Consider the following 18874-nt stretch of genomic DNA (forward strand, 5'->3'; position numbering starts at 1 on the left):
GAACGTGACATGCTGAGCAAGATGCTTGGGCACCACATGCGCCCAAACATTGCAACATCAGCAGAGGTGCTACATGGCTTTGGGACAAAAAAGCGGTAAATATTCCTAATGAAATGTATATGCTAGCAAACCACTTAAAATCAACCTCATTAACTCAACACACATAACAAGCAATCTAGTATTTAGCTAGACACACGTGTGGCAGAGTTGCCAAGTCAATAACTATCAAAGCTCATCCAGGACGACGTAATCCTGCACACAACCAACCACAAAAAATAAGCTCCCAAAACAAAATAGAAATAAAAAATATATAAGATATTAAATGCCAACAATTACATTCTCAAGCTAATATATTCAGAATACAAAACCAAAATACTTCTGATCAGACTGAATTGTCTACGTGTTGAGTTTTATATTGTCGAACATGCCAATCAGATATTAGAACAATATATCATTTTAAAAATGTTAATATTTTGATTGGGCAACGAGTAAAAAAGTTCACGTTTGTTATTTGTAGGAGCAAGACGTAAATTTCAGGGGGCAATGCCCCCTCCAGCTCCCCCTAGAACCGGCCCCATTGGGTATCACGGGGAAGTCCAAGTGCTCAACTAAATTGCACTAAATTGTTGGAGGTGCTTAGTGGTCCTTTGAGCTTCATCAATCTGCCGCCCTGCACAGCCACTTAATTGGCAACTGAAAGAGTTTCCCCTTTTGTGATTTAAAACTTCACTCATTCATACATTTCTTTCACTTAAGTGAGATAAAAAATGTAATTGCATACAAGAAGTACGACTTTACAAGTGCATGTGTGATTCTAGTCATGATGGCTCCAATAAATATTGGTCCTCTGTGATTTTGGCCACTAGCTCTGGGGTTTCTAGGGGGTTTATGGGTTTTTTCTATAATCTTGACATAATTTTGTTTAACAGAAAGAAAATGTGTTCTATAATGCTCAAATGATAGTAACAATTTGTAGCGACCATTTATGTAATCGGATTTCAATCTATACTATTTCATAAAAGTTAAAGGGTGTCTGCATATTTGCTACGTCTATATATACCAGAGGCCAGCTATAGTGTAACATATTATTCCCCTTGTGTCCTTCGACTCTATTCAGGGCATTAAAACCATAATATGATCTGCAAGTCATCTGGCATTAGTGCAGACTCTGCATAACCATTTGTGTCTCAGTAATCTCAGACCCCTGGTCAGTTAAATCTCTAGTTCTCAGTGTCAAAGTATAGGCGTGCAAACTCTGTGTAAAGTTACACAGGGATAGTGTAATGGACTAAAAGTCAGATTTTAAGTATATATTCAAAACTACAATACAAAATGTGTTAATGAATTCAACTGAACATTAACATATTTTGTTGCTTACTGTAAAGAAAACTCAATGGATCACAGCGGCCTGCTAAGAGGTTATACAGGCATGATATTGCATTATACCTGTTTTAAAGTAAAATTATAACAAAATGTCCAACTCCAACACATGTGGAGCACACAGAGAGCAGTAACCACGGTGATAGCACCAGAAGGTTTTCTCTGACATCTGAGTCATTTCTTGGCAGACTTTTGATGAAGCACACAGAGAAGCTCTATTTAAACCAGTATTAATTTCTCCCTCACTTCTACAGTCCTAAGGGCTCCACATTGTATCTTTCCACAATGCCTCCCTGTCTTTGTCGCCTCTGTCTTTTAAAATCTTTTTTCTCTCACCTTTCCACTCCCTTCTCTTGTTTCTTTGTTTCATTACAGTACTTCTTACCCATTATCCTCTGTAGTTCATCCTCCTGTCTGTTAGTTCCTATGTACCTTTGCTCAAATGGCAACCTGTCATCTGTACAGGGCTCTAGAAAGAATGAGTGCAATATATAGGGTATAGGGTGAAATCTGGGAAAAACCTATACTCACTGCAAGAAGTTAAGACTCCCTGAATGTTATGCCACCTGGAGTAAACCTGAAAAATTCTTAATTTAGAGTGGCAAGACACCCAGTTTGGCCAGTTCATCCTGTAACTTGTTGATTGGAAATAACTTTCTCCAGCTGTATTCTTTAATAGGAGGAGATAGTGAGGGTAGAAAGGAAGGAATGAATATGGATGGTTGTGAGCAGTTAAAAAGAAAATACTTTTCACAATTTTGTTGCAGCTCATCTTAATGATAATGTATAACCAACAGCTTGATGATTAGGTCAATCAGTACTCCTAGCCCTGGAATTGATAGAATAATGTACATGGAATGGTTGGAGGTCCCTGAGAAGAGTTTGCAAATCACTTTTGTTCATTTCTCCTTTACTTTAGCTGGGGGGGTCAATTGAGCCCTGCGTTTAGTAGAAAAACCATGTGAGTAAACATTATTAAGAAACAGTTACAACACATACAAGTACCAATTAAGCAAAACAGTTATATCCATCACTATAAAGGACACCAGTTATCCCTTTAAACAGCCCTAGAGGCACCAGTTCTTCCAAAGGACTTTGCATTGTATTCCCCTTATACTGTAGGGTGCAACAAAACCAGAAGCAATTTTACCAATCTCTGTGGATACTGAGGGAACTTATAATTTAATCTTGTTCAAGTTCCGTTGTACATAGAAAACAACAATCCACCAACATTAAGAAATTATCAACCACCTCACACACCCTCCGCAGCCACTGATATTCCCACATCATACAATACACCACGCATCAGATCTTAGCAGACCTCTGGATGGTGACCTGTTTCCATGGCAACGCCTTCAACCACTCTCTTACAGCAAGTCATCCCACAAATTTTGCCAACAGCATATCCCTGCAGGCTTGCATCTGAAATTAAGCAGAGTTAGTCCTGCTCAGTACTTGGATGGGAGTCCAGATGCTGAGTGAAACGCCAACTGAGGAACCTCATTTGGCAGAAAGAAACTATACACAGTGCTCGGTGTATTGGGACATAAGCCACTTATGTCACGTTTTTGGTAGTATATTCTACAGGTTTGAATACTGTAGGTACTTTTTAGCACACTGTACTGTTTTTGAGGGCTGGTGGTTTGTAACTTGAAGTGCAGCCACTGTAGTTCTGCTAGTCTTTGTGGACAGAAATATCTAAGACATCCACAACTATCTCCTGTAGTGTTTTCCTGATCTGTCAAGACTTTTTTTTTTGTTAATTATGGTGTTTTTTGTTAATTATGGTGAGCATTCTTAAGTAATCCTTTATAGAGGTCTACCTTTAAGGTACACTTGCTGAGCCCACTAGTATGTCTTTCTTTTTAATGATTTTCTTTTGTTTTTTTGCTGTGACTCTCACAACACTTCTAATCCCTTGAAATTGGGGTAGTCTTTTTTAAATGGTGAAACAAATATGTACACTGTTGAGTATCTATACCTTACCTTGTAGTAAAAATGCTTACTGTACATTAAAGATGTTATTAATTTAAAAAAAACTAATAATAATAATAAATAATTCAGTCATGTCTGTATTTTGTTTGGTCACCACTAGGCTTGTAAAATTTCTGGCAAATTTCCTTTAATTCCCTGGTTTTCCAGAAACCCTGGTTGAAAGAAGAAATGATTCCTGTTATTATCATCTATTGCTGGGAATCCACCAACCAGGATTTCTGGAAAACCTATGCATTTTGGGAAAGTAACTGACATTATGCAACACAAGAAGTCGGCACACATATTATATACAGGTCAATGTGACCCCTCTGGAAATGAGTGAGAATCCTGGGATGCATTGACCCCGACCCCCCAAATATACAATACAAACCTATGCCATTGCACTGAGCCAAACAAGTGCACTATGTAAAGTGACTAAAGGCAGTATGAGAAAGAGAGTGAGGAAAGAGAGAGAATGACAGAGAGAGAGCAAGGGAGGGATAACTGTCAGTTTGTCATTCAAAAATATTGTTGTCTACGTGCTGAAACTGTCACATCATTAAAAATGTCAGTACATTTTAGGGCTGCATGTTATCAGCTATGTCTCACTGAGTGCATCAGCCGTGAGTAACTCTGGCTCAGCCCCAAATAATTGTTTTTCTCTGCTGTGATGGCAAATAAAAAAGATAGGTTACAATAAGGCTAGGTTAGCTAGTGATTACAGTAGTTTTCTCAGCTACCCTTGTGTATTGTTCGACTCCTTAATCCTGTAGTAGCATCTAGGCTACTCCAAAGTCCCAACCAAAAGCCTATTAATTTTGAGCCTGTAAAAGATATTCAACTGAATATTTCATTAATTGATCTATGGCTGGAGAAATTACTTGAGGTGCTGCTATCCATTACAAGACAAATGTACTTTTCTAAAATGTAGTCTAAATGCAGTAGTAGAGTAGTGGACTACTTGCTGATAGATTGTTAGGTGTAGTGGGTATAAATAAATAACTTTCGATGTTACATACATACTTATCAACTTTCCACTTCCATTTGTTAAAATGGTAAAAGCCTCAAAGACAAAAACAACATCAAACTGAGCTACTTGTGTGGGACCAAACTATCTTTGACATGCTAAACATTGACTTAATTCTTATGGTTTGCCAGAAGATGGTTAATGATTTTGGGCCCTTTAAAATAAAAAATAAAAGGCAGAACTACTCTTGATCAGTTTTAGATACAAACACAGACTGAATGTTGACATGTGCAGACTGACTCAACTATGATGGCTTCAACACCAGATACCATCTTTTACCATTAGCCAGATTATCCAGATCCACACTAGTACACCGTATAGTATATGTAATATGTGGATTGGTACAATGTAATTACTAGTTGTTACACATGATTTAGCTCCTTAAAATTAAGTGTAACTTGATCTGTACTTACATGCAACTAATATGTACTTATACAGCCAATTACTTAGTCTGACAACATGACATGAATCTTTCACTTTATTTCTGTTCCTTATCAAATAAATGCCTTTATAGCTAATACCATGCCATTTTCAAGAGGAGAATAAAGTGTGTGGGACATCTTTATTACATTTAAAAAAGGTTTAACATTGTTAATATTTAGAGAATCTTAGAAATGTACATTGAAAAATAAAAATAAATAATCAGTACTCACAGATGACAGTAAATATAAAACTTACTCTCAAACATATCACAGAGTTTCATTCTTTCGAAGTTTTACTCATGAAAGTTAACCAGGCCGAAAAATCATTTTACATAGCTACTATTTATAGGCCCCCCGGGCCATACACATTGTTCCTCAATGAGTTTCCAGAATTCTTGTCTAACCTTGTAGTCATGGCAGATAGTATTCTAATTTTTGGCGACTTCAATATCCATATGGAAAACCCCCATGATCCTCTTCAAAAAGCCTTTCAAGCCATAATCGACTCAATGGGTTTCATCCAACATGTCTCAGGTCCAACACATTGCCACAATCATACCTTAGATTTAGTCCTGTCACGAGAAATAGATATTGTAGATCTAATAATTTACCCCCAAAATCCTGGATTATCGGATCACTGTCTTATTACATTTACCGTTAAAACAAGAAATTCACTTGCCCCCCAAACAATGAGTTTCAAAAGCCGTACTATAAATTCTCGGATTACAAATAAATTCCTTGATATTCTTACTAGTTCGCTCTTAAATGACAGAGTAAATAAATCTGTAAACGATCAAATCGAGGATCTAAACTCAATACTGCGAAATACATTAGACATAGTTGCACCACTAAAAACTAAAGAAATACGCAACAAGAAACTTGCTCCTTGGTACACCGACAATACTAGAGCACTTAAGCAAGCCTCCAGAAAATTGGAGCGAAAGTGGCGCTCCACCAAGTTGGAAGTATTTAGACTAGCCTGGATAGACAGTACAGTACAATACCGAAAATCACTCACGTCTGCTCGATCAGCTTATTTCTCCAACCTGATTGAGGCGAACAAAAACAATCCAAAATTTCTCTTTGATACAGTTGCAAAGTTAACAAAAAAGCAAAGCTTAGCATGTGAAGTGGGTCTTCACTTTAGTTGTAATGAATACATGAACTACTTTGATGAAAAGATCGTCACCATTAGAAAACAAATAACTGAATCCCTAAATAGTTGTGGTCCTAAAAATCTCGGTTGTCCGGAAAATTTCCGGAGCCTCCCTGATCAGGTGTCAATGGGGACACTTGAGTTTTTTGATACCGTATCGCTCGACACATTTACAAAATTTGTAATGAGTTCTAAACCCACAAACTCTCAGCTAGACCCGATTCCTACAAAATTACTTAAGGAGTTATTTCCTGTGCTAGGTCAGCCAATGCTGAACATAATAAATTGCTCCCTTTCCTCCGGATGCGTACCAAACTCACTAAAAATTGCAGAAATTAAGCCTCTTCTAAAAAAATCTAATCTAGATCCCGACATATTAAACAATTATAGGCCAATATCGAACCTCCCGTTCCTCTCAAAAATCTTAGAAAAATGTGTTTCCCAACAACTGAATGCCTTCCTAAAGACAAAAAACGTTTATGAAATATTCCAGTCTGGTTTTAGATCCCATCATAGTACTGAGACTGCACTCGTGAAGGTAACAAATGACCTTCTAATGGCCTCAGACAAAGGTTCCGCATCCGTCCTGTTGCTTCTTGATCTTAGTGCTGCTTTTGACACTATTGATCACTCCCTTCTCTTAGAGAGACTGGGAACCAATATTGGGCTACGTGGACATGTTCTAGCCTGGTTTAAATCTTATTTATCTGAAAGATATCAGTTCGTTAGTGTGGATGGCATATCCTCTGACAAGTCAAAGGTATGCTTTGGAGTTCCTCAAGGCTCGGTTCTGGGCCCATTACTTTTCTCACTATACATGCTCCCTTTGGGCGATGTAATCCGAAATCACAATATTAACTTTCACTGTTATGCTGATGACACACAGTTATATATTTCAATGAAGCATGGAGAAGCCCCAAAATTAGCTATTTTGGAAGCATGCGTTTCAGATATTAGGAAGTGGATGACAGAGAATTTCTTGCTCTTAAACTCAAATAAAACAGAAATGCTCCTTTTAGGACCCAAAAAACAAAGAGCGTTGATAGCAGATCTCACTGTGAACCTCGACGGCTGCATGGTCGTATCCCAAAAAACTGTAAAAAACCTTGGCGTTACCCTTGACCCTGACCTCTCCTTTGAAGAACATATAAAATATGTCTCAAGAGTTGCTTATTTTCATCTTCGAAACATCGCAAAAATTAGAAACTTCCTATCAAAAACTGATGCAGAAAAATTAATCCATGCTTTCGTTACTTCTAGATTAGATTACTGCAATGCTCTTATCTCTGGTTATCCAGACAAATTAATAAATAAACTTCAATTAGTGCTGCACACAGCTGCTAGAATCCTAACTAGAACAAAAAAATTTGAACACATTACTCCTGTCCTGGCATCCTTACATTGGCTGCCTGTTAGGGTTAGGGCTGATTTTAAGGTTTTACTCTTAACCTATAAATCAATACATGGACTTGCTCCTACTTACCTTGCTGAAATGATCCAGCCATATATACCTACACGTAACCTTAGATCGCAAGACGCAGGCTTTTTAATTGTACCTAGAATTTCTAAACAAACAATTGGCGGCAGGGCCTTTTCTCATAGAGCTCCACTCCTGTGGAATGATCTGCCAATTAAGGTTAGAAATGCAAACTCAGTGCAAACTTTCAAGTGTCTACTAAAAACTCATCTCTACAGCACGGTTTATAATTAGGTGTAGCCTGGCCCGGGGGCGTGAAGGTGACCAGTAGGCTTGATACTGTCCACCCTTGCTGTCTTGCCAGGTGGGCTCTCGTCGCCACTGGGATGCCCTCCCTCCAATGCCCTTCGGGGGAAGAGTCAATGGCTTGTTGTTGACTCTCTATTGCGCACTTGTGCAGTTGGGCTGTACGCTACTAGCAATACTCGGCCCTCATTCAGGGGGGTTGCGGTTGGTGGGTGTCCCTTTGGTTGATGCCTGGCAATGTGGTTGGATTGATTTCCTGCCTGTTGGGCCCTGTCCGGGGCCTCCCCCGGGTAGGGCCACAGTGTCACCGGACCCCCCCGTCTCAGTTTCCAAGGTGTTACGCTGCTATATTATTGTGCTGGGGGACATGAGGGATGTACTACTAACTTTTCTCAGTTTCCTCCAATTTTAAATTTTAGAAGGAGATGAGGTCCTGGTCCACACCTGCGGATTACCTGGTTTGGGGGGACCGTTGCTGTTCCTGTCCTTGTCCACCTGGTCATACTTCTGACCTAGTCTAAAATCAAATATACTCTGGATTTAGCCAAGAGAAATGTATTTATTATTCCAATTGGACTCTTAATATCTCACCCGGCACAGCCAGAAGAGGACTGGTCACCCCTCTGAGCCTGGTTCCTCTCTAGGTTTCTTCCTAAAATTCGACCTTCTTAGGGAGTTTTTCCTAGCCACTGAAATTCAACACTACTGTTGTTTGCTCCTTGGGGTTTAAGGCCGGGTGTCTCTGTAAAGCACTTTGTGACAACTGCTGTTGTAAAAAGCGCTTTATAAATACATTTTGATTGATTGATTGATTGAGATACTAATTCTCCGCAAATACTATAAAAATATCATCTGAAAAAGATAGCAAATAATGGTCTACTATCATTGTTCCTAAGATTGGTTATCTGAGTTAGTAATTTCATTCACAATTGAATGAAATTATATTTTCAGTAGAAACATAATTACAATAACAGCTCTCAGTATCCAAAAAACAAGAACATGCCCTAAGAATAAATGCTTAAAAAACGTTCCTTATAAATGTAAGAAACTCAAGACCCTTATCTTCATCAGCACAACTTCAACATGTTTTTCATCTAAGAGACGCTGTGGTTTGCCAGTATGTCTTTTAGCTGTACTTGCCTTTGTTGGTACCCTGTGGTTGGAAAGATATGTTTGTTATATAATTGCAGATTCAAATGAATGCCAAAGTAAAAGACAAACCCGATTCCAAAAAAGTTGGGACACTGTATAATTGTGAATAAAAACAGAATGCAATGATGTGGGAGTTTAAAATTTCAATATTTTATTCAGAATACAACATAGATGACATATCAAATGTTTAAACTGAGAAAATGTATCACTTTAAGGGAAAAATAAGTTGATTTTAAATTTCATGGCATCAACACATCCCAAAAAAGTTGGGACAAGGCCATGTTTACCACTGTGTGGCATCCCCTCTTCTTTTTATAACAGACTGAGGAGACAAGTTGCTCAAGTTTATGAATAGGAATGTTCTCCCATTCTTGTCTAATACAGGCTTCTAGTTGCTCAACTGTCTTAGGTCTTCTTTGTCGCACCTTCCTCTTTATGATGCGCCAAATGTTTTCTATGGGTGAAAGATCTGGACTGCAGACTGGTCATTTCAGTACCCGGATCCTTCTTCTATGCTGCCATGACATTGTAATTGATGCAGTATGTGGTCTGGCATTGTCATGTTGGAAAATGCTAGGTCTTCCCTGAAAGAGACGACGTCTGGATGGGAGCATACGTTGTTCTAAAATTTGGATATAACTGTCAGCATTGATGGTGCCTTTCCAGATGTGTAGGCTGCCCATGCCACACGCACTCATGCAACCCCTTACCATCAGAGATGCAGGCTTCTGAACTGAGCGCCGGTAACAACTTGGGTTGTCCTTGTCCTCTTTAGTCTGGATGACATGGCGTCCCAGTTATCCAAAATGAACTTCAAATTTTGATTCGTCTGACCACAGAACACTTTTCCACTTTGCCACAGTCCATTTTAAATGATCCTTGGCCCAGAGAAAACGCAGGCGCTTCTGGATCCTGTTTAGATACGACTTCTTTTTTGACCTATAGAGTTTTAGCCGACAACGGCGAATGTGCCATTCGCCGTTGTCGGCTAAAACTCTATAGGTCAAAAAAGAAAAATATTTTCTGGAAGTATTCCTGAGCCCATGTTGTGATTTCCATTACAGTATCATTCCTGTATGTGATACAGTGCCGTCTGACGGCCCGAAGATCACAGGCATCCAGTATGGTTTTCCGGCCTTGACCCTTACGCACAGAGATTTTTCCAGATTCTCTGAATCTTTGGATGATATTATGCACTGTAGATGATGATAACTTCAAACTCTTTGCAATTTTTCTCTGAGAAACTCCTTTCTGATATTGCTCCACTATTTTTCGCTGCAGCATTGGGGGAATTGGTGATCCTCTGCCCATCTTGACTTCTGAGAGACACTGCCACTCTGAGAGGCTCTTTTTATACCCAATCATGTTGCCAATTGATAAGTTGCAAATTGGTCCTCCAGCTGTTCCTTATTTGTGACATTTAACTTTTCCGGCCTCTTATTGCTACCTGTCCCAACTTCTTTGGAATGTGTAGCTCTGATGAAATCCAAAATGAGCCAATATTTGGCATGACATTACAAAATGTCTCACTTTCAACATTTTATATGTTATCTATATTCTACTGTGAATTAAATATAAGTTTGAGATTTGTAAATTATTCCATTCCTTTTTTACTCACAATTTGTACAGTGTCCCAACTTTTTTGGAATCGGGTTTGTAAATTGTTTTAACTAACTAGCTAGATAATTCTAAGGACAACATTGCCATCTGTCTTGATGATAGCGGCTAAGGACGTTTCTGCTAAATACTAGCCTACTTTAGCAATCTTGTAGTATTCCCAAGTCCTTACAGTTTCATTTAGACAAAACGGTCATTACCCACCTGCCCCATTGAACTTCTTGTCATTCAGCAACCACCCCAACGACACTATCCAAATTATATCCAAATCATGAAGGATGTGCAATCCAATGAACACTAGCTGGTTAGCTAAAATACCAATATATAGCTAGATCTTGAATATAGCTAGATAGGAAGCTACATTAGTGTTGGCTAGCTACCTAGGTAGCCACGACACTGAAGCTAACTATTTAAATAACTAGCTTGTCCAAAAGGCAACCACATTACTACTAGCCTGCTAGCTAGGCCACTCACTTTACATAGTTGGATAATCTTTCGAGTCACCCCAACGACCGTTCAGTTCAACGATATATTTGACCCAGTCTGTCGTTCACAAGTCTTCTTTAGGCAAAGGCAGCGGCTCTGTGCATGTTTTCATTCGTTTTTTTTTCATGACATCAGCAATCAAATTACTATATTAATTATTAAAGTCTGCGTTCAATTATCAGTTATAAGCATGTCTACTTGAAGTTCCTGCTTTAATCTATTTTTCTCTGAGAATGTACAGACGTTGATCGGAGAACTGAGCTGTAGGACCGGGTACGCAGCAAGTGATCATGTTGTAGAAATCCGCTGTCAAACATTTGAATGAACATTACAATTGAACGAGTCACTAGAAAAAAGGCCTTGTGAGTCCCGAGTCAATAAAAAGATTAGTTCAAAATGTATTCCATTGTTTTTAAAGTGGTCAACATTTTTTATTGAAGCATTCTTGGCAAATGATAGATGTAAATCAATTGTAATGCATGGCCACAAGTCCATTGGTCAAAGCACTAAAAGGTACATAACTACAATTTGGAAGGGAGCAACCAGTAGATTGATCAAAATAATCCCTTATACCCAAGGTTACTGTATTTAATTCAACTATCTAAGCATAATCTGTTGTTTTACAACAGTGACCAGGTTTGTCATAATTATTCCATAATTATTTTTTTTGTATAGGTCTTAAGTAATATTCTAATTTTCAGAGATACAGAATTTGGGATTTTAATTAGTTGTCAGTTATAATCATCACAATTAAAAGAAATAAACATTTGAAATATATCAGTCTGTGTGTAATGAATGAAAAGTTTCACTTTTTGAATGGAATTATTGAAATAAATCAACGTTTTGATGATATTCTAATTATATGACCAGCACCTGTATAAAGAGAGTATTACAATTACAGTACAAGTATCCAAGATAAAAGGTATCTGGAGATGCAGGCAGGAGTGAGGAAAATGCAAGACAGAGTTTTCCCAAACTCCACTCTGGTTTATATCCCCTAACCAAAGGTGTGGGGGTTGGTTTACTGACCTACTGTAAGGATAACAAAGTCCTCTGAGATGCAAATAAAATTTCAGGAACAGCTGAACTTTGTGATTAATCAGAGTCACTTTAAATGATGCCAGGTGTGTAATGACTTGTATTTAACATGAGTTTGAATGTGACTGGTTAATTCTGAACGCAGCCACAATGTTTTTCTTGTCTCATTGTTTTACATCACAAAAACCTGGCATTTTAGGTGTAGGTGTAGACTTTTTATTTCCACTCTATAGTCATGGTCAGAGACGTCACTAGAAATTAATGGATGGGGGGCTATGCCTCGGTTTGGGGGGTCTGGGCTTAGTTCCCTAAACATATTTTCATCATTTATTTTGAGAGTAGTAATGGGTGTAAGTTATTTTTGGTCAAGGTTGGCTGTCTCATAAGTTTGGGATAGACACTGATCTAATTACTTAAATTCTATCCGAGTAAAAAAATTGTCCACTCCATCCAACACCAACAGAAGGCACAAAAACTGCCAAAATACCAAAAAACCTTTATCAATTAGGCCTGTAATTCATAGTAAATGAACATCTACATATTCTGTTTCTAAACGTTGCTTTGAATCATTTCAAAACAGATTTAATCATTAGTCTATTCATCTCAGAATGAAGTCATTAAAAGATGTGATCATAATAAAAAAAAAAATAAACATTTAATAACCGGATCTCCTGTCCTCTGAACAGAATACATTGAAATACATTAACTTCAAACCCAAACAAACATAAATCTGTGAAACACGCAGTTTTGCTACTGTGTTCTGTTGAAATTGAAGAATTGAACTTAACTAATCTTGTTAAGTTATCGGCATATCCAATTTTATCGGCATATCCAGCAATTTTGAAAAACATCTTATACCAAGTAATCATTTGATCAAGTTATCAGTGAAATGTCTGCTAGAACGTTGTGGCTAGCTTTCCATAATGATCAGAAAAAAAGACTGATCACTTTGATATTACTGGTCTGTCGTGCAAGTCAAATTTCACAAATTGCAACTTGTCTTGTCAAATTTTTTTTGTACCTCCATACATTTCTATAAAAAATGGTAGTGGGCTAGCTGAAAGGGTATATTGATTAACAAAACATACTGTTGCGTTCCAGTGCATTTACATTTTGAATGTGAGATGTTTTACTTCTCAGACCACTAGAAACGTCAGATAATGTGGCCGATGGTAGGGAGACATTAGCTAATATTTACAGGAGAGGCACTTCAGATGAGCGAGTTATTTTCAAAACATCACACTATACCGAAATGAACACAATTGCTGTCAAATGAACACAATTCTATACAATTTCTATACAATTTGTAAGAAGTTTAAGATGAGATGGAACGCATGACGAAAAAAAGAAATCACTGAGAAAATACAGCTCTGGAAAAAATTAAGTAACAAAAAGTTGAAAAGGAAGATTTTGAGTGAGGAACAGAAGGGTTGAAATTAAGAGACCACTTCAAATTCAACTCTTCCGTTCCGCACTCTAAACTTCCTTTTTCAACTTTTTTGTAAAGGAAAGAAAAAGGTGCAGTGGTCTCTTAATTCTTTCTGGATTTATAATAAAACTGTGCAACAAAACCTTTGTACAACAGCCCAATGCAATTAACCTGTGGGCTACGTCTCCTCACCTTTTGCCACCGCTCCAATCTGAAATATTCAGTACTGCAAGCCCCACCCCCCAAAGTTCTGTTACTTTGGAAAAGTACTACCCCTGAGCAGGGACTTTTTGGGGTCCCCAGAACTTAATTTAAACACTGGCCCCTGCAGTGGAAAAGCAGTGAGTTCCTTGAAAGGTTCCTGGGTAAAGTTCCTGCGGTGGAAACACAGTGAGGTAGACAGCCTTAAAAATGGCATATGGATTATCAAGTCCAGATGAAAAAAATATTGTTTGCCCAGAGAGAAAACTGCTGCGTTGGGTGCATCAATGCCAGCAGCAGAAATTGGCATGACAGATTCAAATGCATGACCACCACAAAATGACTGCTGAAGCTTTCGACAATGTATCTTTATCAATAGAATAAATGTTCTCATATATAGACGCTTTGGATTGCTGAGCGCTTTACTTTTCATTTTAAATGTTTTGATTGTTCCAAATTCTTTTTAGGATCAGAACAACAGGTGGAAAATATTTGTAAAGTACTGCTTTTGCTTTCCTGATCACCTGACTCCACTGATTACTTCAGTCTCTGAAGAGTTGCCGTCAGAGGGGCTTCTCATGCCAAATTATGCTTTTGAGCAGATGTTTATGCTGGACTAATGTAAACTAAACTAAACTGGGGTGGGGCCTGTCATATCTAGAAGATATTTAGAGTGTCTTATTGGAGATAAGACACTGGCTCAAATCGCACTTACTACTTCACAGATTATGTATAGTATATAGTAAGCTAGTATACCAGTATTGGGACTGATTGGGACATACTACCTCATCATAAAATTGTGTCTCAACATTAGATCATTTTGTCACATATTAACATAACACCAAGTTTGAATATATAGCTAGACATCATGAAGCATTGTGTTAAACTGATGCTTTCTTATGAACTTCACCTCCACCAAAAATAGCATCTATGAACTGTATGGCTTTTGTCACTAGTCGTTAGAATAGCTTATTAGCCAGTAATACTTGTATCGTACTACTTGGAATAGTCATAGGAATTGAGCAATTTCTAGCGAGACTGAAGACGAACTTTACACTGCCAAAGCTATTTCATTTCATGACACCACAACGTTCGTTTTTCTTTCATTCGTGAATGACATTGCTTCAATAACTATCAATATAGGTGACAATAAGTGACTTTCATCAAGTGAAAAGATGAGAAAATCGTGGAAACCCCTCCTCTTTTAGGGACTGTGGTCTATATTTTTTGTGAAAAAACATGCACGGCTACGTGGTTAGAAAATTCACCAGAAATAGTAGACCATAAGGGAGCTATTGGCATACTATTTAAAGCATAATATGGTTTAAGACATAAACATTTTCTCGCACACTAATTTGGCACACTATATATTATGCAAGCATGCGATTTGAGATACAGCGGGTAAAGCAAATAACCAGCATCCAAACAAATACAATTTAAAAAAAATTAATGGTGTGAACTTGGTGTTGTAAGCAACATGTGCTGCTACTAAGATGCATTGAGTGAAAAAAGGTATAGACACTACACTATTGTAGTGTTACAACGCTGCTCAAAATACAGCTTAAAGATACAAGGTACTTGAGTGTTGGAAGAAGAATGTTTTTTAACGTCTGGTTGACGACATCCTGCTTTGTTTTTATTGTGTTTTAAATGGAATATGGAAAACACATTTATATTGTATTTTTTTATGTTAATATATACTTTTTTTTTACATTGTAGATGTCATAGAAAATGTATATACCATCAAGGTCCTCTGTGAAGAAAACTAACCTCTGGCTTCTTTCCTTTCCTCAGGTCAGAAAGAGAAAGAAGTGTGTCCACTAGGACAGAGACTGTTTGTGGCAGCAGGGGGATCTGTCCATGTCCATTTCCTGTAATACCCAATTCTGTTTTGCGTCCAGTTTCTCGTCCGTGTCCCATCCTCCACTCTGTCCACTGAGGTGGATCAGTGACTCTCTGGCGCCCCACTGGCTGAGCCTGTCTCGGTCATGACTGTGGTTGGGGCACACCGCTACAGCATTGTGTCCTCGGAGGAAGAAGGTCTGCGTCTCAGCACCATGCCAGCTGTTACCATGGGCAACGGCTTTGGCAATGGCAAGATCCACACGACGGGTCGCAAGTGCCGCAGCCGCTTTGTGAACAAGAACGGGCAGTGCAACGTGCGCTTTTCACACATGGACGAGAAGTCTCAACGTTACATGTCGGACATCTTCACCACATGCGTGGACATCCGCTGGCGCTGGATGTTTCTGATGTTCACCCTGGTGTTTGTGGTGTCCTGGCTGGCTTTTGGCCTGGCCTTCTGGGGGATTGCAAAGCTTCATGGGGACATGGATAACCCAGGTGGTGGCAATGATAACTTTACCCCCTGTGTATTGCAGGTCAACAGCTTCGTGGCTGCCTTCCTGTTCTCCGTAGAGACGCAGACCACCATTGGCTACGGCTTCCGCTGCGTGACCGAGGAGTGCCCCATAGCTGTCTTCATGGTGGTCTTTCAGTCAATCTTCGGCTGCATAATTGACTCCTTCATGATCGGCGCCATATTGGCCAAGATGGCACGACCTAAGAAGCGTGCGGAGACACTGCTGTTTAGCAACAATGCGGTGATCGCCATGCGGGACGGCAGGCTGTGCCTCATGTGGAGAGTTGGCAACCTGAGGAAGAGCCACATGGTAGAGGCCCACGTCCGGGCCCAACTCATCAAGCCCCGCATTACAGAAGAGGGTGAGTACATCCCCTTGGACCAGATCGATATCAACGTTGGGTACGACACAGGCATTGACCGTATCTTCCTAGTCTCCCCACTCACCATTGTGCACAAGATCGATGAGGAGAGCCCCCTGTTCGGCATCAGTAAACAGGATCTGGAATTGTCCGATTTTGAAATAGTAGTGATACTTGAAGGAATGGTTGAAGCCACAGCTATGACAGCACAGGCTCGCAGCTCCTATCTGTCTTCTGAGATCCTGTGGGGTCACCGCTTCGAACCTGTAGTCTTTGAGGAGAATAGCCAGTACAAAGTGGATTACGCTCATTTCCACAAAACTTTTGAGGTGCCGTCCACTCCCCTGTGCAGTGCCAAGGAAATGGCAGAGAATGAAGATGAGAACAATATTTCTACACCAACAGCCAACTCTTTCTGTTATGAGAACGAGTTGGTCTTCAACAGCCGGGATGAGGATGATGAGGATGGGGATGAGGATGGCAATAGGGCGCCAGAACTGGAGAGATTACAGGCCACCATCAGCCTTGACCAGAGGTCATTTCGTAGAGAATCTGAGATATGACATTTGGACCATTTATAATATTTTTCTTGTTACTCACGTTCTAGCAGGGTGAATACATGCAAAACAATGCAAGTGCCATATGAAGGAGCATGACTTATTTTCCTAGCGTTCCACTATAGCCAATAGGAGAGAGGATGTCACTCTAGTCAGGCTAGAAATAGCCAGGAGTGGACACAGCAGTGCTACGTCCTAATAGCATGGAATTCCAGGAACATTCATAAAACCCCTCCTTTAGCAAAACTTGAAATATTTTATTCATAAAGTAGTTTGAGATGAGAGCTTAATATAATGCAATATTCATTATAAATAAGGAAATAATATTTTAGCCATGAAAGAATATACATAGGTTTTTTTGTTCCGTGTGTAGTATTTTCAACCAATCACCAGGGTATTTTGAATGATTCTTATAACTGAACTGTACTGTACTTTAAAGAGGGTGTTAAAGAGGGATTGTTCTGGAGATAGAAACACTGGTTGTCAACTAATCATGATCTTACAGTACCATTTTCAAGATTTGTCCAGAAGGTCTACTGTATCGTTGAAACTTGAGTTGTGAAGTTAAGGAGGTAAAAACCTATTGAGGGTAAAACAACCATCTATTGAGGATGTCAATATGAGCATGACCCCTGAAAGGATATGAAGTTGTTTCTAGGAAACCCTGGATTAGGTATTACTCCTGAAACCTTAAGGATTTAGGGTAGGGAAAGGCTTAAAACACGAATAGGTTTTGTCTCTGAATGGATTTGAATTCACAACCTTTGGAGTCTGAGTCTGTTGTATGGTGAATTATGACTGCCATGGCCTCTTCAGCGACGGTTAGGGATAGGTATGCATTCAGATTGGTTGAGTCAGGATGTAAAGTTAGGGTTAGGATTAAAGTATTATTACTGACTGTTTATGTTAGGGGACAAGGTTTGAAAAAAAGAATTAAAATACAATTCTTTACTATCTGTTAATATATTTAAGCTGACAACATATGTAGTTACTCTTAACTGCCCTAATATCCTGTCTCATCCACGATGGACTGCCATCCATTAAATTCTAATAGCACTCGCTATTGCCACCTGTGTGTGGCCAGTTGTCAAGACATAAATGCACGTTTTAAACAACCTAGGCCGACAAACATTCAATTCAGACCTGAATCTGGGGGCGTTCTGGCTTGCCAACTGCTGGTTCAGTATCCTTTTTTCTTAGTGTACAAGCTGCTGAAAAATAATGCTTGTTGCTGATTAGCTATAAGAAAATTGTTTTAAAGATGAAGTTTGCAGTGGAAGTATGCAGTGATAACATTAGGTGATATAATGTGGAAATGCATAAATATGTATGTATTTAGCATTTTTATACATTTGAATCCTTAAGAAGTAAAACAATTGATTTAAGAGATTGAGACCCTTGACTGTATGGGGTTTTTATGTGACTAAGCAGCCATTTATATTATGCACTTAATGATGCATTATTTAAAATCAAAGTTTGTATAAGGAAGGGCTGCAGATGGCCAAAAAGCCTACATGAATGCAATGTCTGCCTACACCCATACAATGTCTATTTTATCAAGAACAATCTTGTTTTTTTAATACTCCCAAACACAAGTTAGGCATTCAAAATAGACCATCATCACTGTGAAGCAAAAAAACCGATCAGCCATAACATTATGACCAATGACAGGTGAAGTGAATAATACTGATAATCTCGTTATCATGGCACCTGTAAGTAGGTGGGATATATTAAGCAGCAAAGTGAACATTGTCCTCAAAGGTTGATGTGTTAGAAGCAGGAAATATGGGCAAGCATAAGGATCTGAGCAAATTTGAAAATGGCCAACATTGTGATGGCTAGGCCCTTGTGGGTGTTCCTGGTCTGCAGTGATCAGTACTTATCAAAAGTGGTCCAAGGAAGGAAAAGCGCTGAACCTGGCGACATGGTCAATGGTGGCCAAGGCTCACTGATGCAAGTGGGGAGCGAAGGCTGGCCCGTGGTGGTTT

The 18874-nt window shown here is 39.0% G+C and overlaps 1 protein-coding gene and 1 long non-coding RNA gene across 2 annotated transcripts in view; one reads left to right on the forward strand and one right to left on the reverse strand.

The window, feature by feature from the left end:
- The window catches only part of LOC105007753 (ATP-sensitive inward rectifier potassium channel 12), a 44925-nt gene extending 26985 nt beyond the window's left edge, over positions 1-17940 (forward strand). The window contains exon 2 of the mRNA XM_010866791.4: positions 15400-17940. Coding sequence (XP_010865093.1) covers positions 15594-16892 — 1299 coding nt within the window. The 5' untranslated portion in view covers positions 15400-15593 and the 3' untranslated portion in view covers positions 16893-17940. The remainder of the gene's footprint in view (positions 1-15399) is intronic.
- Positions 1-18874, reverse strand: part of LOC109616315 — a 60258-nt gene that overhangs the window by 36079 nt on the left and 5305 nt on the right. The window lies entirely within an intron of this gene.

Source organism: Esox lucius, chromosome 11, assembly GCF_011004845.1.
Source record: "Esox lucius isolate fEsoLuc1 chromosome 11, fEsoLuc1.pri, whole genome shotgun sequence".
Lineage (NCBI taxonomy): Eukaryota > Metazoa > Chordata > Actinopteri > Esociformes > Esocidae > Esox > Esox lucius.